This window comes from Nicotiana sylvestris, chromosome 9, assembly GCF_000393655.2.
Source record: "Nicotiana sylvestris chromosome 9, ASM39365v2, whole genome shotgun sequence".
Classification (NCBI taxonomy): domain Eukaryota; kingdom Viridiplantae; phylum Streptophyta; class Magnoliopsida; order Solanales; family Solanaceae; genus Nicotiana; species Nicotiana sylvestris.
In genome coordinates, this window is record NC_091065.1 from 90,895,143 (window position 1) to 90,919,393 (window position 24,251).

Genomic DNA, 24,251 nt, shown 5'->3' on the forward strand with positions numbered 1-24,251 from the left:
AGTGCTAGCTTATAAGCCACGTTTCCTTTCTTTTCTAGAATTTCATAAGGTCCAATAAATCTAGGGCTAAGTTTTCCTTTCTTACCAAACCTCATAACTCCTTTCATTGGTGAAAATTTCAAGAACACCTTATCACCAACCATGAATTCTAACTCACGATGCCTCTTGTCAGAATAAGACTTTTGACGACGCTAAGCCGCTTTAAGTCTTTATCTAATTAGCTGAACTTTCTCCAAGGCCTCACAAACAAACTCTGGACCAATCAACGACACCTCTGTTGGTTCAAACCAACCCACTGGAGACCTACATCTCCACCCATACAACACTTCGTAAGGAGCCATACCAATGCTGGTCTGATAGCTATTATTGTAAACGAATTCTATAAGTGGCAAGTGATCATCCCAATTACCTCCAAAATCTATAACACATACTCGCAACATATCTTCAAGAGTCTGAAATGCCTGCCAAAAACGCGCCGTGAACTGAGGGCCTCTATCAAATATGATTGAAACTGGAGTACCATGCAATCAGACTATTTCTTTGATGTACAACTGCGCATACTGCTCTACGAAGTCTGTCGTCTTTACTGGTAGGAAATGTGCGGACTTTGTTAGTCGGTCTACAATAACCCAAATTGAATCATGTTTACGGTATGTGCGATGTAGACCTACTACGAAATCCATATTAATCATCTCCCACTTCCACTGTGGTATCTCTATATCTTGAGCTAGGCCACTAGGCATCTGATGCTCGGCTTTGACTTGCTGGCAATTTAAACATTTAGCCATATGATCTGCTACTTGTTTCTTCATGCCTTTCCACCAATACAACTCATTCAAATCTAGATACATTTTGGTAGCACCTGGGTGGATAGAGTACCTCGAACTGTGAACTTCCTCCATTATGGCCTTCCTAAGACCATCTACATCAGGCACACATAACCGATCATTCAACTTCAAAACTCCATCACTTCCTAGAGTGAAAGCAGTGATTTCTTTGCTTCTGACTCCTTCTTTTAATTTTAGTAAGTACGGATCTTTGTCTTGTTTAGCCTTAACATGCACAACAAGGGAGGATTGCGCTAAGGCATAAACAGTTATATCTCCTTCTTCGGTCTCATCCAATCTAATTCCATCATTTGCTAGTTTTTGAATTTCTCGACCCAATGATCGCCTTTATACTGCAAGATGGACCAAGACACCCATTGACTTCCTACTAAGTGCATCTGCTACCATATTAGCTTTGCCCGGGTGATAAAGGATATTGATGTCATAATCTTTCAATAGCTCGAGCCACCTTCTCTGTCTCAAATTTAGTTCTTTTTGTTTGAAAATGTACTGGAGGCTTTTGTGATCTGTAAACACTTTAGAATGCTCACCATAAAAGGTAGTGTCACCATATTTTTAATGCAAACACCACTGCTGCAAGCTCCAAGTCGTATGTAAGGTAGTCTTTTTCATGATTCTTTATCTGCCTGGAAGCATAAGCAATAACGTTTCCATTTTGCATAAGAACACAACCGAGACCAACTGTCGAGGCATCACAATACACTGTGAACCTACTCGAACCTGTCGGCAAGGTTAATACAGGTGCAGTGGTCAACCTTTTCTTTAACTCTTGAAAACTCCGCTCACAAGCGTCTGACCAGTGGAACTTAACTGCTTTCTGAGTCAACTTAGTTAGTGGAGATGCAAGTAAGGAAAACCCCTCTACAAACCTTCTATAGTAGCCAGCTAACCCCAAGAAACTCCTGATTTCGATTGGCGTTGTCGACCTAGGCCAGTTCATGACTGCTTTTGTCTTCTGAGGGTCTACTGTTATTCCTTCACTAGATACCACGTGGCCTAAGAATGCCACTGACTGCAACCAAAACTCACATTTTGAAAACTTGGTATAAAGCTCATTCTCCTTCAAGGTCTGCAAGGCTATTCTGAGGTGTTCTGCATGATCTTCCTTGCTCTTAGAGTACACCAAAATATCGTCTATAAACACAATAATAAAGGTATCCAGGAATGTCTTGAAAACTCTGTTCATGAGGTCCATGAATGCAGCTGGAGCATTTGTCAACCCGAAAGACATCACTAGAAATTCATAGTGCCCGTAGTGAGTTCTAAAGGTTGTTTTAGATATATCCTCTTTTCTGATTCTCAACTGATAGTACCCAGACCTCAAGTCTATTTTTGAAAAGTACTTTTCACCCTGAAGTTGATCAAATAAATCATCAATTTTTGGCAGTGGGTACTTGTTCTTAATGGTAACTTTATTCAATTGCCGATAGTCGACACACATCCTGAGACCCATTTTTCTTCTTGACAAACAAGACCGGGGCACCCCACGGTGAAACACTTGGTCTGATGAAGCCCTTGTCAAGAAGGTCTTTCAACTGTTCTCTCAACTCATTAAGTTCTGCTGGAGCCATCCTATAAGGAGGTATAGATATGGGTTGAGTGTCTGGCATGAGATCAATGGCGAAGTCTATGATTCTTTCGGGAGGAAGTTTGGGAAGGTCATTTGGGAAAACTTCTGGAAATTCTCTAACAACTGGAACGGACTGAAGAGCTGGTGGTTCTGATTCTGGATTAATAATGTGAGCCAAATAGGCAAGACACCCCTTACTGATCATTCGTTGTGCCTTAAGTTAAGAAATAAACTTACCTACAAGCGATGCTGAACTACCCTTCCACTCTAAGACTTCTTCATTTGGAAATTGGAACCTGACTATCTTGGCATGAAAATATAACATGGCATAGCAGGAAGACAACCAATCCATACCCATGATCACATCAAAATCCACCATTTCTAACTCTATGAGATCGGCTTTGGTGTTGTGACCTTGGACTGAAACTATACAACCTCTATAGACTCTGGTGACTTTCACTGACTCGCCAACTAGAGTAGATACTAGGAATGGCTCATTAAGTTGTTCAGGTTCTAGTCCGAGGTTAATTGCAAAGTATGGAGTCACACATGAAAACATTGAACCTGGATCCATTATGGCATAAACATTATGTGAGCAGACTAAAAGTATACCTATAATAACTTCTGCAGATGCCTCTGCACTCTGATGATAAAGTGTAGCAAACAAACGAGGTTGTCCCTCTCCTTGAGTAACTCAATCTGCACCTCTGCCTGCTCCATGCCCGGTCTGATTATGAGAACCACGAGCCTGAGGTGGTGCAACTACAGTAGCTGAGGAACTAGAAGGAAGAGTTGATCCCCCACTAAAATTACGTCTCAACTTTGGGCAGTTGGCCTTTATATGACCAATGTCTCCGCAATGATAGCAACCATGAAACCTGAGCTTGCACTGACCTGAATGTTGCCGCTTACATGTTCCACAAAGACCTTGATGATGTGAATGTTTCTCAGCATGACTCTGGCTATGTAAGGATGATGTCCTAAAATTCTAATTCTGGCAAGATTGATTTCCATAACTCTGAGTATGTTTGAAGGAAGACCCACCACCTGACTGATGACTGGACTGAGCTGGTGCTAATGACTCCTTATTAGAGGAATCCCTTCCACCTCCGGTGGATGTACCATTAAACTTGCCCGATGTCCGGGCTTTCTTGTTATTCTCTTTTTCTTCTCTCCTATGTTGTCTGTGTTTTTCTAACTGCTTGGCAAATCCCACAACAGAGGAGAAGGCTGTCATTCCTATCGCTGCAGCTGATGTCGTATCCTTAATATGATAAGCTAAGCCGTCAACAAACCTACGAATCTTTGCTTTTTCAGTCTTAACCATGTAAGGAACATGCTTAGCTAACCTTATGAATTCCATGTAATACTCTTGCACACTTTTATTCTGTTGCTTGAGCTGTTCGAGCTCTGTAGCCTTAGCTTCTCTATCCTCTTCTGGAATAAAGTTAGCCATGAACGCCTCTTCAAATTCTTCCCAAGTAGGAGGACCATCATCTTCATCTCTTTCCTTTTCCCACATCTCAAACCAAGCACCGGACACATCTCTAAGCTGGTAAGCAGCTAGCTCCACCACTTCATCATCAAATGCTTTCATCACTCGAAGGGTTTACTTGACACCCTCCAGCCACAACATCGGATCTTCCTCAAATATAGACCCCTGGAACACTAGAGGACTCAACTTCAAAAATTTATTCACTCTTGAGGACTCAGAATTGTTCTGTCTATATGATTGAGGTGGAATCTCATCTCTTCTCTCGTTCTGGTTGACCATAAAGGCTTTAAACATCTCCATAGCGCTGTTGACTACAATAAACATCTGACCCACTTCTGGGGATATAGTTGTCTGAGCCGGAGCTGCTGTTGGGGGCAGCACTGGATCCTGAGGTACTTGCTCATCATTATCCACCCCTTCTTCACGTTCAACTCGGGGTACTTGGACCCCTATTGTGGATCTACCCTTCCTTTTCTGAGTTAAAGCCTTCTTAGTTCTGCCTTGATCCATAATAGTAGCAATAGTTTCTTGAGCAGCATACTGAGTGTCGGTGTCAGAGTTGCGAGTACGATCCATTTCTGTGAGTTTTGGAGAAACGAATACATTAGATAATTTCTTAGAGGTAGGATCTACTGCACGATCTAAAGTATGAGAAAAATGAGACTTTTCCTAAATGTTGGTAGCCTCCTGTTTATAAGTATGGCACGTTTCATACCCATAAACAAGACTCTACTAACACGGCTTCATAGACCCTTAGGACTCCATAAACCTAAGGTTCTGATACCAAGTTTGTCACGACCCATTTTCTGAACAAGCCGGGACCGGCACTCGATCACTAAATATGACTGAGCGAACCATCTCTGCTTATCAAATCTACTATAACTCCAAGATTTATATGCAACAAGGCAATACTCTAACCAAATACTTTTGTTTAATTTAAACATTTAAATAAATCAGTTCCAAAACTTTATTCATAGTAACCAATGAAATACTGCTAAGTTATTATCAAAAACATCTGAATTTTATCCCAACGACTATGTCTATGAAGCCTCTACTGGTAAACTGACGCACTGCTCATAATATGAGATTTCCTGGATAGTTCTCTAAGTAACAAAGAAATAACTAAATAAAGATGACTCTAAGGAATACTCTACGAACAAAAGCGGAGCTCACCAATAGCACTGGAAGAGAAGGAAGTCCTAACTCGTAGCCTGCTCGCCTGCAAATCCGGTTCCTACGTTGTACCGCAGACCAACGTAGGTTCCCAAAAGAGAACGTCAGTACCATCCATTGTACTCAGTGAGTCTCAACAACAGGGGGTGAAACTTTAATAACATATACATTATGAGCAAAAGTTCTAAATGCATGTAAAACATAAGGCTTATAAGAATAATTCTAAATAATTGCATAGTAGCGGTTTATGAATATTCTAAAAGAAATTCTTTTCTTTTTCTTTCTTATAAAAAAAATACTTCACTTTATACTTTTGGAGTTCCAACTATCCTGACTTAATTCTGTCTCAGTTATCGTGTGATCGGCACGAGTTTGATCCTAACCTGATCGAATAGGCCCAATCCACGAGGTGTCACTCGCTTCATGGTTCTCAGCGCTCATGTCTCATACCTAGACGATGACCCCAGTGAGCACGTGATTTTTGCCTTACGAAAACTACTCCCAAATAAATCAAAAAATAAAATAAATTTCTTTTACTGTGTAATTTTTGAATTTGCGGGGTGTTAAATATTTGTTTTATGTCCGTAAATGTTTAGTTTGTCATAATAAAATGAAAATTAAAATAAAATACATGTTGCATGCATATAGGATTTAATTATGTATTTGAAAGATAATTTAAATAAAATCACAAAAATTATGCATTCGTTCTATTTTTAAATATGTTACTGTGTGATTAATGTTTTGACTATGTGTTAATAGTTGTTGTAAAATAATTAATATTTTTGTGTAAAGATAAAAATTGTTTTATAATTTTTATTAGGATTTTTTAATGATAAATAATAAAATAAAATAAAATAAGTTGTAAAATAAAAATTGGACCTAGATTGAAATCCAGGCCCAAATCAAATTACCCCCCCCACAGCCCAATCCAAATAGCCTGTCCGGTCCAATTCAGCTACGTCAAACGACGACGTTTCATCATCCTTCATCAAGGGCCGTTGGATTAAGTCCATCCAACGGCCGAGATCTCATCACCCTAACCCGAGACCCTTACCCGATCTAATACCCGGTTCAACCCGTCCCCTAACTTAAACCAAACGACATTGTTTGGTTAAGTGAATAGATCTTAGCCGTCCATCCTGCCTAATCCAACGGACAATGTCAATCCACCCCACCCCTATATAAGGCCCAAACCCTTACCCCGGCCCCTAGCCAAACACCCCCCTCCTTCCCTGTTCATCGTCCCTTCCAAAACTCACCCCTAACCCTAGCCGCCCTAGGATCCCACCGCCTGAAACCCGGCGGCATCAACGCCGCCGGTCACCAAAATAACACCCTAGAATCCCCTGAACATCCTCTACACAGATCTAGACCTTAGTTTCCTTCGAATCAGACCCCAACTCTTCGAATACTAAATCGAAGGTGGGTCTGAAAACTCAAACCTTTCCAATGGCTTCCAAAATAACACCATAGCTTCCCCTAACCACCCTAAGTATAGATCTGTTGTTTGTTTGGTTCGAATCCTCTCAGAACTCTTCGAATCTTCTTTTGAAGATTCGGACCAAACAAGAACTTACCCAGACCTGTTCCAAACTAACACCAAATCACCCTTAGGCTACCCTCACCCGTGTGTCATTGTTGGTTCCCCTCGAATCTAACCAGAAATGGTTAAACCCCAAATCGAACCTTCAGAAACCCTAAATTTTCCAAGATTGGAATCTTTTTCACTTCAGACGAAAGATTGAGGTTTAATCGACCTTAGTCAAAGTATTTTCAGTTGAAAATACTTCGACTAAAGTCTGTTTGATTTCAAACAAAATCCGAATCCAAGTGGAGTTCTAATTTGAATAAATTTGAAGGTTCAGAGGTACTTTTCTATTTTCTTTTGTGTATTCTACGTGTATTGTTGTTTGTCTTAATAGCCTGTTAATTTTTCATGATTTTATTTGATTAATTCTGTCATCTTTGTCTCATGCCCGTCTATATGATCAAAATATGAAACTATTTCTGTTGGTTGTGATTATTTACAATGTAAGTAATCGACTCGATTAAGTTCGTCGATTAGTTATATTATGAATTCTCATTTATGATAATGCTGATTGAAACAGTCTGATTCTATTGTTTTAGACTGATTATGGACAAATGTTGTAAATAGTCAACTGATTAATACTCGTCAATTAAATCATGTTTGTTTGCAAATCAGTAAATTCAAATGTATGATGTATATATATTGTTTTCTGAACAGGACATTGTCAGTATATTGACAATGCTCCTGTGTTTGTTTAATTTTTCGTCCAATGTTGAAATTCAGTTGAACTATTAGGCTGAATTCAGTATAATATTGTTGTGATGTTAGTTTTGAATTCGAATTTACAAAGGTTGGTTAAATACAATTGTATTAGGAGGTTAATCCTAGGAATGGTTATAACTGTTAAAACAGACTTTAAAATCTGTTTTGTAACAGATTCTGACTTTAGTTTAAAGGCTGTAAATACAGTAGGATTTCAGGTTTATTTTGGATTGAAATAGTAGGGTAATGTGATAGTGTGCTGAAAGTGGAAGTTAATGGCTATTATTTAAGGTGATAATGGGAAACAAAGGGTAATGGGGCTGCTGAAAAATCAGGATAAAGAGCACTTAGATTTAAAGTATTCAAAAGCACTTTTAATGGAAAACTTTCTGATTTTAAAAGGAGAAAAGGGTCCAGGCAGCACTAGAAGGGTATAGGACAGCCCTGTATAAATAGAGGGGGATTGGGACTGATTTAGAGAGGAGATTTGAAGAGAGAAAAAGATCAGTCTTTGAGAGAGAAAGAAAGGAGAGAAAGACAGAAAGAAAGAAAGGAGAAGAAAAAATCAGATTTTAAGAGGAGAGTTCAAAAAAAAATAGGAAGAAGAAAAAAAAATAGTCAGAAACAGGAATCCGAAACAGGAAGAAATTGAAATCTGAAAAAATGTTATCCTTCTAGAATCTGTCCGTTGTTTTTTTTTGTGAATATTATTCAGTTTAAATCTGAAATCTTTCCCTCAAGTTTCTGTCACTGTTCATCTGGGTTAACGGGTCTTGTTCAGACTTGCTGTGTTATTGGTATATTCTACTGATTTTGTTACTGCTGTAACTGCTGAAATTCACTCCTTCTACCTTCATTTTCAGGTACATATCTCTTAAATTCTATGTTGGAAAGAGATTCAACATGACAAATAAATAAAGTTTGAACTGTAATACTATCTTTTATTCATTTGAGCTCTTTAGTTAAAAATTCAGTTTTGTTTATCAAATAAGTAGTATATGTTGACAGGATGACTGTAAGTTAAATGTCCTTTATTGAAGACTGTATAATTGTTGTAACAAGGTTAATTTCTAAATTTTCATTAAAGTATAGTTATGATTGAATTGTTAAGATAGGGAACATGGCATGAAGTTGGCTATTAGTTAAGTCCTATGACATTATTAGTCAGGTATAGAGTATTCTGAAATATCAAGAAAATGCATGGTTAGTGTACGCCTGATTGTTTGGTTGTGGATAAAGGTTTGATGTTGTTAGTTGAATAAAGAGTAGTATAAAAATGTCAAAAACCATATTGCTAGTTTATTCTAATACCTGATTTAGTTATGGATTGAATGATGTGAGTTATACGTTCATATATGGCATGATAACAGGTATATATATAACCATTAATGGATGATGAGTTGATTATGATGTTAAAATGCTATGAATGTTTTAGATGTACATCTATATTGCATGTAAGGCAATATTATTAATTGATTTATAATTCCCTTTCTTATCAATTGGATGCCTATCTACCATCGTAAATAAATTAATTTCGCCTATTAGATTAAAACAAGTATATGAGAATGAGATGAGATATATAAACACGAATCGCAACACTTTATATCAAGGGTAAGTAGAAATAAAACTTGCACTAAATAGAAATAATAAAAGTTCTTGAAAAATATTCTTCCCTTTATAAATCATTTTTAGTTTCATATACAATTCATTATTGGGCATATAGATATATATGTTGTATTTGCCGAAAATAGTGTTAATCATATTTTTATTCTTTTCTTTGAATTTGAATAGTCTGGCTGAATATAATTTATATTCGGAAATTATAATCGACGGGCAACATTTAATAAATTATGAATCCTTTTAAAAATAATTTAAAGGCATCCTTAAATGTGAATTTCTCAGGATTTTCATATAAAACGTGTAGATATAATAAACAATTTGTGGAAAATCCATAATACCATTATAAATACTTCGCACAATTAGGGATGCGTTCGCGTACCCTGATTATATTTTAAAAGCAAATTCGGATTATGCGTACGCGCAATTCCGAGCGAATATTTAATAAAAAGATTTCTCCGCGGATGTCAAAATAATTCCATATAACCCGAGATGTGCAGTTCATTGTCTAAATACAAGGGTGATGATATTTCGGATTTTATTTTAAATTTCGAACATATATTTTTTAATAAAAACTATAACATGGACAATTTTATTGTGTACACGTACGCGTGGCACGATCCCCGGTAATTATAAAAAGGTATATAATACGAATATACGTACGCGTAATTCGTTTATATAATTGTAAACAATAAGTAAAAGCGGTAGTAAAATCAGGCAATAAAAACGTATTTAGTAAAATCAAGATAATTAAGCCAATAATAAAAACAGTTGAGCGACCGTGCTAGAACCACGGAATTCGGAAATGCCTAACACCTTCTTCCGAATTAACAGAATTCCTTACTCAGGATTTCTGGTTCGCAGAATAACAAACAGAGTCATATTCTCCTCGATTCAGGGATTAAAACCCGGTGACTTGGGACGCCTTAAAATTCCCAGGTGGCGACTCTGAAATAATTAAATAAATCCCGTTTCGACTGTCCTTCAATTGGAGAAAACTCCCCACGCGCCCCGCGGGCGCGGTAAAAAGGAGGTGCGACAGCTCTGGCGACTCTGCTGGGGAATAATAACTTGTTATAACCCAGAACCACTGGTTCAGGGTTTAAAGAATTCGAGCTTAAAATAACTACGATAATTGGCTTTATTTACTATATGATTTTTTTTAACTGTTTATATGCTTAACATGCTAAATGTTTTTTTACCGCTTTAATATTATTTGAATTGTGAATATCTACAACTGCTACGAAACCCCCTTCTTTATGAGTCTTCTGAATTTATGGTGTACACGTGCGCGTGGCCCACCTTTCTGTTAAAGTCATACCAAATAAGACGAAGTTGGGACAAGTAACTAGGCCGGGTAGACTTTCGTGCTCCCGGTACGTTGCCCCCGCTTCGGCTCAAACTGTCCGTTTGGGTAAGCCAGGTTTAGAACAATCAACCTCAGGTTTTTCACCTAGAATAACTCAGCCATGTACCGGATCCCTAGTAGGAACGTCTATTTGCATCATGTACATTTGGCCTTGGAGACTCAACACAGGGGTTGGGTCTGTCTAGGACAGGTGAACCCGAAATAAAAAGACCATCCTGATGCATCCTACTTGCTACCTGTGCATTCATTTGCCTCGAACATGCTTGTTGACCAGCTTAATTGAAATCATTGTGAGAACCGAGGAATAAAATGGGTTGTTTTAAAAGTTTCAAAGAAAAAAAAATAGTTTTAAATCTTGAAATAAAGGTGTTTAATAAATAAAAAATTGAAAATGATTTTTTTTATGCATATTTTCAAAATGAGTCTTGACTTTATTAAATTAAATTTCAGATACAAAATGAGCACCACACAAAACCCCCCATCCACGAATACAGAAGAGTTTCTATTTCAGCTTCAAATGTGGTGGTATGATTTAGGCGAAGATGGTCAAAAATGGGTCGTCAAGCATTTGGGAAATCTCACGGACATTATGAAAGTTAAACCCCGTGATGATCTGATTGCGGCGTTAGTAACTTTTTGGGACCCTGTTCACAATGTCTTTCGTTTCTCTGACTTCGAGCTTACTCCTACATTAGAGGAGATAGCTGGATATGCTGGTTTTGACGGAAGTCTAAGAAATCAAAGCTTGATATTCACAAAGGCTCCTTCGGTACATCGATTCTTCGGTCTTCTGAACATCAGCAGTCAAATCAGGAAAAGCAATGTCATCAATGGATGTTGTTCCTTCAACTTTTTGTATTCAAGGTTCGGAAAGTCAGATGGGTTCGAAATTCATGAGAAAGGCCTTACTAACAAGCAAAACAAAGACACTTGGCAGATTCACCGTCGCTTTGCCTTCATGGTGGCTTTTCTAGGAATCATGATCTTCCCAAACAAAGAGCGAACAATTGATATTCGCACCGCAAAAGTTGTGCAAATCCTCACCACCAAAGAAAATCACACCCTTGTCCCCATCATTCTATCAGACATTTATCGGGCTTTGACTTTATGTAAATCAGGAGCAAAAGTCTTCGAAGGATGCAAAATTTTGTTGCAAATGTGGGTGATTGAACATCTCCAACAACAGCCCAAGATCATATAGTATGGGTCAAACAATGATAATTGCATCGAGAGTTATGAGGAAAGAATAAAAAACTATCAGGCTCCAGAAGGAATTGAAGCATGGGTATCTCATCTAAGGGCTTTAACGGCAAATCAAATTGAATGGACTTTGGGATGGCTCCCGATGAGAGAAGTAATACATATGTCAACCTCAAATAGTTATCTGCTACTATTGGGATTGAGAAGCATCCAGCCGTATGCGCCACTAAGAGTCCTAAGACAACTAGGGAGATATCAAGTAGTTCCTGATGATGAAGATTTGAGTATGCAAGTAATCGAATTACACCCAGAAGCCACTATTCCCGAGGCTCTACTTCAGCAGATGTGGAATGGATGTCGATACTTGAAGAGTGATACTCAAGTCCCAGACACTACAAAGGGTGAGATAAATCCTGGATATGCAAGGTGGTTTGAAAAACGGTCTCGCGTGGATGATGTACCAGAGCCTGAGCTAAGAAGGCCAACAAAAAGACCCCATGTTCAAAATTTCAATGATAAAATCCAAGAGCGGTTGATCTGGGAAGAAAAGGAAAAAGGGTACAAAGCAACTATCCATGCCCTAAAAGAAAATCTGAGAAGCCTCAGTCTGGAGAAATATTTGCAAGCACAGGAAGCCGAAGGCGAGAAGAAGAGTCTAGCTTGTGAGAATGAAAATCTTCATGCTCGATTCCAAAAAATGAAAAGAGTTTCTGAAACACCAAAGAGAAGCTGGAAGGATCAAAAAACCATCGCCACTCTTTTTGAAAGAATGCAAGATTATGATTCCATTCTTACGGAAAACGAAAGGGCGTTGAGCAAAGCAAAGGAAAGGATCCAACAATTAAACGAAGAAGCCAGATCTAATAAGGAACGCCAAGAGAGGCACGGAATTCGGAAATGCCTAACACCTTCTTCCGAATTAACAGAATTCCTTACTCAGGATTTCTGGTTCGCAGAATAACAAACAGAGTCATATTCTCCTCGATTCAGGGATTTAAAAATTGGTGGCTTGGGACGCCTTAAAATTCCCAGGTGGCGACTCTGAAATAATTAAATAAATCCCGTTTCGACTGTCCTTCAATTGGAGAAAACTCCCTACGCGCCCCGCGGGCGAGGTAAAAAGGAGGTGCGACAACCCGGAGTGCTGCTTTTTGTGTACCTAAGTATGATATTGATAAAAGAATGTAAGATCCTAAAGGGATACGAATTTATGAAGAAGTTCATAAGCTATATTGACAGAGTCTTGAAATTAGTTTATAAGTGGTCTAGATTTTACAAGCTTATAAAAGAGATGGAGTTATGAAAATGCTTTAATCGGGGGGATAGTTATTTATACAACTCTAAAGAATGTTTTGTAAGAAAGTGGGCCTAAAAGTACCTTAACTTCGGAGGAATTTCAAAGAAGGGTTTTGTGACTACCCGGCCAACCGTCTCATGAGTTACCGCTTCGTTTTCCCCATTTATGCTTCTTATTGCTTTATCTATCGGTTCTAGGTGTGATTGGGTTGGTTGGATCGGGTTCGAAAAGGTTTTGGTGAGGTTTGAGACACTTAGTCTCTTTGAGGAAGCTTAAGTTGGAAAAGTCAACCGGATGTTGACTATTGTGTTAGAGGACTCAGATGTGAGTTCCGATGGTTCGAATAGCTTCGGGAGGTGATTTGAGGCCTAGGAGCGTGATCAAAATGTGTTTTGGAGGTCCGTAGTAGATTTAGGCTTGGATTGGCGAAATTGCTATTTTGGCGTTTTCCGGTTGATAGGTGAGATTTTGATATAGGGGTCAGAATGGAATTCCGAGAGCTGAAGTAGTTCCATTGTATCATTTGAGATGTGTGCGCAAAATTTCAGGTCATTCGGACGTGGTTTAGTAGACTTTTTGATCAAAAGCGTAATTCGGAAGATTTTTGGAAACTTAGGCTTGAATCCGATGTGTTTTGGTGGATGCGATGTTGTTTGAGGTGTTTTGAAGATTGGTTCTAGTTTGAATGGTGGTATGTGACTTGTTTGTGCTTTTGGTTGAGGTCCCGGGGGCCTCGAGGTGATTTCGGGTGATTGACGGAAAGAATGGAAATTTGGAATGGCAGCTGAAGATGTAGTCTACTGTCATAACTGCATCTGCGGTTGGGAGGCCGAAGGTGCGACCCTCGTAGATGCGAAAAGGGATTCGTAGAAGCGGAAAGGGCCTAGGAAGGCTGAAGCCGTAGAAGCGGCTAAGGAGCCGCACCTGCGATGACGTAGGTGCGGGTAGTGCATCGCAGATGCGACGTCTGGGGCTTAAGTGAAAAACCGCAGTAGCGGTTCATGGACCACAAAAGTAGTACCGCAGAAGCGGGGAATTGGCCGCAGGTACGGAATTCTTGGACCAGAATGTATAAAAGAAATCCTTCGCGATTTTTTAGTCGTTCTTCACCATTTCAAGTCGGTTTTGGAGCTTTTTGGGAGATTTTGAAGAGGGAATCAAGGGATATCGTCTGGAGGTAAGATTTTTGAGTTTAATAATCGATCCTATGGCATTATTTCACGGATTAGAGATGTAATTAGTAGAAATTAAGGGTTAAAAATTGGGAAAACTAGGGCTTGGTATTGGAGACCTAGACTTGAGGATTTGAGGGACCATTTGTGGTCGGATTTTGGTACTTTTGATATATATGAACTCGTAGGGAGATAAGGAATCTATTAATGTGAATTTTATCGAATTCCGAGACGTGGGCCCAGGGGTCAGGTTTTGGTTAAATTCGGGATTTATGTTGTAAATTGATTATTTTCGCATGGGCTTCGTTCCCTTAGCATATTTTGACGGCGTGATTCTGATTTTGGATAGATTCGATGCGAGTTGAGGCCGATTCGAGGGGAAAAGGCGTCGTGGGCTAGAGTTTGGACCGGATTGAGGTGAGTAATGATTTTTAATGTTGTCCTGAGGGTATGAAACCCTAGATTTGCACATCGTGGTGCTATATTGAGGTGACGCACACGCTAGATGATGAGCATGGGGTCAGGCACCATTGGGGATTGTGACTTCGTCCATTCCGAATGACTATTTTATCGCGTATTTGATTGAAAACTATTTACTATCATCATGTGTTGGGCTGAATGCCATATTTGGGCCTCGTGCCAACTATTTGGACCCTTAGGAAATTTTTACTGATATTTCCTCACTGTTTTGACTTTATACTTGTACTCAATCATGCTATATTCTACTGTTTTCATAAATCATCCAGGTTTACTCTGTTTTTACTCTTAAAATAATTTATTAAATGATATTTAGGACTGAGCATCATGTTTTACTGTTGCCCGAGTGGCTTATGAGATTCTGACTGGGTAAGGCCGATGGCCTATGTTGTGAGGAAACATTGAATATGATTATGAGGCCGATGGCATGGGATTTGGTACGCCACGAGGTGGCTTGTTGATATGAGGCCGAGAGCCTATGTGATTATGCCACGAGATGGCTTGATATTGCGCTTGGGCCGTAAGGGTCCCCTCCAGGAGTCTGCACACCCCCAGTGAGCGCAGGTACCCATTGTGATATGAGATAGATCCCGAGGGGCTGGTATTGTTCCATGTGTTGCCCGAGGGGCTGATTCTATTGGTATTGTGCCCGAGGGGCGGTTCCTTATGTGTTTACCTTTTCTAGTTGCTTGTCTATTACTTGCTTAACTGTTTAAAAAGGCAAATTTTAAGAAGCTTAAACTGAACTTAAGTGACTTTACATATTTTCACTGTTTCATTGTTTTTACTGGCTTTTACTGCTTCTTTATAGCCTGTTGACGTGCCTTTATGTGTTTTCTTATTGCTCAATCTGCATTTATTATTACTACTCATTGAGTTTGAGTACTCACTTTACTCTCTGCACCCCCTGTGCAGATTCAGGCACTTCAGGTCCTATTTGTGAGGGTTGAGAGAGCTTCTTGCAGATTCCAGAGATTCACTAGGTAGCTGCCGGCGTTCGTAGCCCAGTGCTTCTCCCTCTATCTTATTTTCTTCTGTTTTAGTTATGTAATAATTAAGTAGACTCTTTCAGACTTGTAGTATTATTATAGATGCTCATGACTGGTGACACCCCGATGTCGGGCTATGTCTATTCTGCAACTGTATTATTATTTACCTTATTTTGGGATTTATTATTATGATTAAGGCTTAGTTCTATTATTTAATTGCTTAACAATAAATTGAGAGTGTGTCGGCTGACCTTGTCTTCACGAGAGGCGCCATTACGACTGGGTCCGGGTTTAGGGTCGTGATAGGTTTTTGCCGAAGATTCCTTAAGGATGACAGTTCTTGAAGTTTTGATTTTTCTTTTGAAAATGAAACTAAGATCTGATCTCTCTTTTTGAAATAGAGTGTAACGACCCAACCAGCTTTTTTATAGGGCCAGATTTGTGTGCCCAATGTGGATGGGCATCGGGAGTTGATTTTGGAGGAGGCCCATAGATCGCGGTATTCCATTCATCCAGGTGTCGCGAAGATGTATCAGGATTTGAGGCTGCATTATTGGTGGAGGAGGATGAAGAAAGACATTGTGGGATTTGTAGCTCAGTGTCTCAATTGTCAGCAGGTGAAACATGAGCATCAGAGACCGGGTGACTTGCTTCAGGGGATGGATATTCTAGAGTGGAAGTGGGAACGGATCACCATGGACTTTGTAGTTGGGCTCCCACGGACTTTGAAGAAGTTCGATGCTATTTGGGTGATTGTGGATCGGCTGACCAAGTTCGCGCACTTCATTCCTATGTGTACTACCTATTCTTCAGAGCGGTTGGCAGAGATCTATATCCGAGAGATTGTTCGTTTGCATGGTGTCCCAGTTTCCATCATTTCAGATAGGGGCACTCAGTTTACTTTGCAGTTTTGGAGGTCTGTGCAGCGAGAGTTGGGTACTCAGGTTGAGTTGAGCACAACTCATCCGCGCACATGTTGCGTGCTTGTGTCATCAATTTCGAAGGGTCATGGGATTGGTTTCTACCACTTGCAATGTTTGCTTATAACAACAGCTACTAGTCAAGTATTCAGATGGCTCCATATGAGGCTTTGTATGGGAGGCGGTGTAGATCTCCAGTTGGTTCGTTTGAGCCGGGTGAGGCTAGGCTATTTGGGACAGACTTGGTGTAGGATGCTTTAGAAAAGGTGAAGGTAATTCAGGAGATGCTTCGTACAGCTTGTCGAGTGTGCATCCGGTATTTTATGTTTCTATGCTCCGGAAGTATATTGGGGATCTGTCTCATGTTATGGATTTCAGCATGGTGTAGTTTGATTATGATTTGACTTATGATGTGGAGCCAGCAGCTATTTTGGGGCGTGAGGTTCGAAAGTTGATATCAAAGGATATAGCTTCAGTGAAAGTGCAGTGGAGAGGTCGGCCCGTGGAGGAGGCTACCTGGGAGACCGAGCGAGAGATGCGAAGCAGATATCCTCACCTGTTTGAGGCTTGAGGTAAGTTTCTTGACTCGTTCGAGGATGAACGTTTGTTTAAGAGGGGAGGATGTGACGACCCGGCCAGTCATCTCATGAGTTACTGTTTTGTTTCCCCTATTTCTACTTTTTATTGCTTTGTCTATCGGTTCTAGGTGTGATTGGGTTGGTTGGCTCTGGTTCGGAAAGGTTTCGGAGAGGTTTGAGACACTTAGTCTCTTCGAGGAAGCTTAACTTAGAAAAGTCAACCGGATATTGACTTATGTGTTAGAGGGCTCGAATGTGAGTTTCGATGGTTCGAATAGTTTCGGGAGGTGATTTGAGGCCTAGGAGCATGATCAGAATGTGTTTTGGAGTTCCAGAGTAGATTTAGTCTTGAATTGGTGAAATTGCTATTTTGGCTTTTTTCGGTTGATAGGTGAGATTTTGATATAGGGATTGGAATGGAATTCCGAAAGCTGCAGGAGTTCCGTTCTGTAATTTGGGATGTGTGTGCAAAATTTTAGATCATTCAGACGTGGTTTGATAGACTTTTTGATCAAAAGTGTAATTCGGAAGATTTTTGGAAACTTAGGCTTGAATCTGATGTGTTTTGGTGGATGCGATGTTGTTTGAGGTATTTTGAAGATTGGTACAAGTTTGAATGGTGGTATGTGACTTCTTTGTGCTTTTGGTTGAGGTCCCGGGGGCTTCAGGGCGATTTCGGATGGTTGACGGATAGAATGGAAATTTGGAATGGCAGCTAAAGATGTAGTCTGCTATCACAACCGCATCTGCGGTTGGGAGGCCGCAGGTACGACCTTCGTAGATGCGGAAAGGGAGTCGCTGAAGCGAAAAAGGGCCTAGGAAGGGTGGAGCCGTAGAAGCGGATGAAGAGCCGCACCTACGATGGCGCAGGTGCGGGCAGTGCATCGTAAATGCGGCATCTGGTGCTTAAGTGAAAAACCACAGAAGCGGTTCATGGACCGCAAAAGCGGTACCGCGGAAGTGGGAAATTGGCCGCATGTGCGGAATCCCTGGGCCAAAAGGTAAAAAAGAAATCCTTCGCGATTTTTTAGTCGTTCTTCACCATTTCAAGTCGGTTTTGGAACTTTTTTGGGAGATTTTGAAGAGGGAATCAAGGGATATCGTCTGGAGATAAGATTTTTGAGTTTAATAATCGATCCTTGGCATTATTTCACGGATTAGAGCTGTAATTAGTAGAAATTAAAGGTTAAAAATTGGGGAAACTAGGGCTTGGTATTATAGACCTAGACTTGAGGATTTGAGGGACCATTTGTGGTCGGATTTTGGTAATTTTGATATGTATGAACTCGTGGGGAGATAAAGAATCTATTAATGTGAATTTTATCGAATTCTGAGATGTGGGCCCGGGGGTCGGGTTTTGATTAAATTCGGGATTTATGTTGTAAATTGATTATTTTTGCATGGGCTTCGTTTCCTTAGCATATTTTGACATCGTGATTCTGGTTTTGGATAGATTCGATGTGAGTTGAGGCCGATTCGAGGGGAAAAGGCGTCGCGGGCTAGAGTTTGGACTGGATTGAGGTGAGTAATGATTTTAAATGTTGTCTTGAGGGTATAAAACCCTAGATTTGCACATCGTGGTGCTATATTGAGGTGACGCACATGCTAGATGACGTGCGTGGGGTCGGGCACCATTGAGGATTGTGACTTAGTCCATCCCGAATGACTATTTTATCGCGTATTTGATTGAAAACTATTTATTATCATCATGTTTTGGGCTGAATGCCATATTTGGGCCTCGTGCCAACTATTTGGACCCTTAGAGGACTTTTACTGATATTTCCTCACTGTTTTGACTTTATATTTGCACTTAGTCATTCTATATTCTACTGTTTTCATAACTCAGCCATGTTTACTTTGTTTTAACTCTTAAAATGATATATTAAATGATATTTCGGGCTGAGCATCATATTTTACTGTTGCCCGAGTGGCTTATGAGATTCTGACTGAGTAAGGCTGAGGGCCTATATTGTGAGGAAACACTGATTATGATTATGAGGCCGAGAGCCTGGGATTTGGTACGCCACGAGGTGGCTTGTTGATATGAGGCCGAGAGCCTATGTGATTATGCCACGATATAGCTTGATATTGCACTTGGGCCATAAGGGGCCCCTCCCGGAGTCTGCACACCCCCAGTGAGTGCAGGTACCCATTGTGATATGAGATAGATCCCGAGGGGCTGGTATTGTTCCATGTGTTGCCCGAGGGGCTGATTCTGTTGGTATTATGACCGAGGGCGGTTCCTTACGTGTTTACCTTTTCTAGTTGCCTATCTTTTACTTGCTTAACTGTTTAAAAAGGAAAATTTTAAGAAGCTTAAACTGAACTTAAGTGACTTTACATATTTTCACTGTTTCATTGTTTTTACTGGCTTTTACTGCTTCTTTATAGCCTGTTGACGTGCCTTTATGTGTTTTATTATTGCTCAGTCTGTATTTATTATTACTACTCATTGAGTTTGAGTACTCATTTTACTCTCTGCACCCCCTGTGCAGATTCAGACACTTCAGGTCCTATTTTTGAGGGTTGAGAGAGCTTCTTGCAGATTCCAGAGATTCACTAGGTAGCTGCCGGCGTTCGTAGCCCAATGCTTCTACCTCTATCTTATTTTCTTCTGTTTTAGTTATCTAATAGTTGAGTAGACTCTTTCAGACTTGTAGTATTATTATAGATGCTCATGACTGGTGACACCCCGATGTCAGGCTTTGTCTATTCCGCAACTGTATTATTATTTACATTATTTTGGGGATTTATTATTATGATTAAGGCTTAGTTCTATTATTTAATTTCTTAACAATAAATTGAGAGTGTGTTGGCTGGCGTTATCTTCATGAGAGTCGCCATCACGATCGGGTTCGGGTTTAAGGTCATGACAGGTTTTTGCCGAAGATTCCTTAAGGATGATAGTTCTTGAAGTTCTAATTTTTCTTTTGAAAATGAAACTAAGATCTGATCTCTCTTTTTGAAATAGAGTGTAACGACCCGACCGATCATTTTGCATTCTAGAACTTTGTTCCCCTAAATAAGACTTCTCGTAGATGCTTCTACTGTTTTATGACTTGCACAAATGGTTAGTTCGGGATTTGGAAGGGTTCGGATTGAAATTGGAATATTTGGTTCTTTAAGGTTTTCTAAAAAGGCTAAGTTTGACTTCGATCAACGTTTTGAGTGAACGACCTCGGAATCTGAATTTGATGGTTCCAATAGATTCGTATGATAATTTCGAACTTGGATATATGTTCGGATCGGGTTATGGATGACCCGAGAGCGTTTTGACGCTTAATAGTGAAAGTTGGTTCTTTGAATATTTTTGAAGTTCTTTATGTTTGGCTTGGAGTAGGTTTTGGTGATATCATGGTCCAAATGGAATCCCGATACCGAGAATTGTTCCGTAATATCATTTAAGACTTGCACTTAAAATTTGGTATCATTCCGAGTAGTTTAAGTACGTTTCGGCGCATTGGGAGTAAATTGAAGAACTTGAAGTTCATGTTTTTGATTCAATTGGTTTGGGGTGTAATTCTTAGTTTTGATGTTGTTTTGTGCATTCCGAGAGTTCGAGCAAGTCCTCTTTATGATTCCAAACTTGTTCGTATGTTTGGACGGGGCCTTAGGGGCCCTGGATGCCATTCGGACGGTGCACGAATTGAGTTTGAAACTCAAGAGGTGGTGCACCAATTCTAGTGTAATTTCACCTGCGAGCTTTGGGTCGCAGGTGCCAGGGTTTTGACACATAAAAGCGGCTCTGGAGCTTTTGGACAGGGACCACATGTGCGGAATTTTGTGCGCACCCACGAATGCGCAAGTGTGAGGAGGAAGGGCCCAGGTGCGTACCCAGGCGCAGAAGCAGGCTCCCATCCGCAGAAGCGGCCCTCACTGGGCTTGAAGACCTCCGCAAAAGCTTACCATGCACCGCAGGTGCGGTACCGCAAATGTGGCCCAAAGCACCGCATGTGCGAAAATCGCTGGGCAGAAGGGTTCATTTAATACGGGACTTAAGCCATTTCTAACCCATTTCTCTCACTCTTTGGGCGATTTTGGAGCTTCTTGAGAGGAGGCTTTCACGTAGAACTTTGAGGTAAGTGATTTCTACCAATTATGAGTTAAATACATAGTTTATGGGTAGATTATGACATGTAAATTAGTGAAAATCTAGGGTTTTGATAAAAGTGGGATTTAACCACGAAATTGGTTATGAAATTTGTTAAAAATCATATATTTGAGTTCATGAGGTTATGGGTAACAATTTTTTTTTTAAATTTTCGGAATCCAGACACGTGGGTCCGAGGATGAATTTTAGGAATCTTACATTTAGGGTTGGGTAATCACTTTAATAGTTGGAATATGAACTTTTGAATATGTATTGATTAGTTTATATACTATTTGATTAGTTTCAGATTGTTCGGCACCGAATTGAGAGTTTGAGCACAATCTTGGACCGGAAAGTAGGCTTTGAGACGAGGTAAGTCTCTTTTCTCACCTTGTAAGAGGGAATTAACCATATAGGTAAACTTAATTAATATGTCCTTCTATTTTTGGGGGTTACATATGCATGAGGTGACGAGAGTCCGTACGTAGCTACTATTCATGCTTATGTCCCGGAAATTTTAGGTTTACACCATGCTTTATTGACACCGTTATTTAATTATGCATATTAATTGTCTTGAATAGAGCTGAGGTTGAGAATTTTAAGATTTTAAAAGTTTCTAGTTGAATTTCCTATTTTGGAAAGAATTGAGGGATATTATGATAACTTGAGGAATCTATGATCAACCGCGTCGCAAGTATATTCTGCGAGCGGGGTAAATTTTCACTACTCTCATGAGAGCGGGTTGTTCGCCTCGGCAGGTTAATAGATGCATATGTGGTTCATGCCGTTCGACCCTCGGTAGTGAACATAGTATATGTATATGTATATTTGGATCGGACCATACGTGCTTGGCATAATTCACGCGTAATGAAAAGGAGACTATATATGTATAAGTATATTTGGATCGGGCCGTACGTGCTTGGCATAATTCATGCGTAATGATACGGGAAGTCTCCTTATATTTGATATTGTTTTCTTTGGCTTGAGAGATTACATGGTTAAATGAGGGAATAATTTTGTTCTTATTAACAGGGAAAGGTTTGTTTATTCCTTGCTCTGAGTTCTATTGTCATTTATATATATATCATGTTTAATTAAAATTTCATATTATTATATTGTTGGCCCATATTAAGTGTCGAAGTCGACCCCTCGTCACTACTTTTTTGAGGTTAGACTAGATACTTACTGGGTACATGGTGTTTATCTACTCATGGTACACTTCTTCACTTAATGTGCAGGATATGAGGCAAGTGCATCTGGATATCAGTCTGGAGCGCATACTTGATCCCTGTTACGAGACTACATGGTGAGCTGCCCTTCCGAGCCGTTCAGCAACAACCAGAGTCTTTCTTTTATTTATTGTTCTGTCTATTTTATTTAAGATAATAGAGTAGTAATCTTTTGTATATTCTACTAGTAGCCTATACACTTGTGACACCAGGTCTTGGCGCACATACTAGTAGTCTTGTGGTTTTGGTTTTATTTCTATGGTTATGATTGCACTCAATTGCTTTCGTTTTAATTATTTTAAACCTGTTATTTATTAAATCTTTTAAATTAAGGAAAGTTAATTACTTGAAAATATATTCAAAAGGGAAATCACAAGGTTTGTTCATTGTTGGCTTACCTAGCGATGGCGCTGGGTGCCATCACGACCTATAATAGAATTGGGTTGTAACATAGAGCTGTTGTTTTGCTATGTTCTGGGCCTTAAAAATCTTTTAGGAAAGGAAAGATGAGTGGAAATATAATAATTTGTGAGCAAATTGTAATTAGCGAATTAATGATCTATTATTAGCTAATCTTCCCTTTTTTTTTAAATCCTATATTGTTTAAGGCTTGCCTAAGTTTACATGATATTAAAGCATAAAAGAAAAGCATGTGATCCAATATATGAGTATTATATACATGTGATATAAAACAACAACAAAGACATAATAAATATGATAGGTTACAAGTAATTTGGTTATAAGTATGTTACTTTACGTTTTGATGATCTAACAAATTTACTATCCAGAAGCAGATAAGGAACCTATTACACATTTACAAGACCTCAAGGTCACAAGGTTCTAGGTTGAGACTCAGTGTGGAAATATGATTCAACTCTTCAGAGTGGAAGAAGCAGCTGAGGGACCAGGTCCCTACCAATTCCTGAGGAGACTGCACAAAGTCAACTTTCCAGCTTGGAAAGTTGCGGCCTGCACACGCTACAGTGTAGGAACAGTGCTACAATCAACTTTTCAGGGAAGATTTTTTACCTACCTTGCTTGCATCATTATAAGTGATGTCACACATGCATATATGCATTCAAGGGAGGTAAAACAAACACTTGAACACTTAGAGATTTCACAAAAAAGCTCGCACACGTGACCATTCAGCTAGCAAGTTTCAAGTGCCTCAAGAGCAAAGAACAAAGCAACTACGGACCAGTTCCCACATCGAGTTATTGTGTGTCCTTAGTTGAGTTGTATCTTTGTAATAATCCTTCAAATTGTAATTCCTATCTAGCTTATTTAGAAGCACTATAGGAACATCTTTGTACATTTTAAACCTGCGTGTTTAAGTCTTGGCTAGAGTTGGTCAAATTTTAAAGTATTTGTAATAGAGTTATTGCAAAGTGTCTTGTAAAAGGTCTATTACAAGTTAGTGAGGGATTAAGAGTTTAATTCCTAGGTTGCATAGGTAGTAATCTGAAATTTGCTCAGTAGTTAAGTTGAAATCCTACAAGGTTAGGTCATGATTTTTAATCCCGTTGAGTTAGAAATTTTTCACATAAAATTTCTCCTGTAATTTAACTTCTGTTATCTATCTGTGTACTATCGAACCTGATAGATAATCTGGTTCTCTATAGAAGTTGGTGCACCCATATATTCTATCAATTGGTATCAGAGTAGGTTCTCTCTATCAGGTTAACACCTAGAAAGGATCCTCATGGATGCTCCTCCAAACTTCGAAGAAGGCTAGTCTATGTATAAACCTTATAGGTTCAACGGTCAATACTATGGGTGGTGGAAAACTAGGATGCATGACTTCATCATGGCTGAAGACCCTGAGTTATGGGATGTAATATATGACAGACCCTTTGTCCCTACAAAGAACCTTGGCGATTCAACTGTAGCCATTCCCAAGACGAGGAAAGAATTCAATGACGCTGATAGAAAAGCCA

At 39.5% G+C, this 24,251-nt stretch overlaps 1 protein-coding gene across 1 annotated transcript; it reads right to left on the bottom strand.

Annotated features, from left to right (window-relative positions):
* Positions 1-3,112: 3,112 nt before the first annotated feature.
* LOC104215846 (uncharacterized) lies at positions 3,113-3,781 on the bottom strand. The gene is made up of 2 exons (XM_070157548.1): positions 3,466-3,781; positions 3,113-3,345 (listed from the first exon to the last, which is right to left on the bottom strand). Exons 1-2 carry the CDS (start codon positions 3,779-3,781, stop codon positions 3,113-3,115), a joined length of 549 nt encoding a protein of 182 aa, XP_070013649.1.
* Between the last annotated feature and the right edge of the window lie 20,470 nt (positions 3,782-24,251).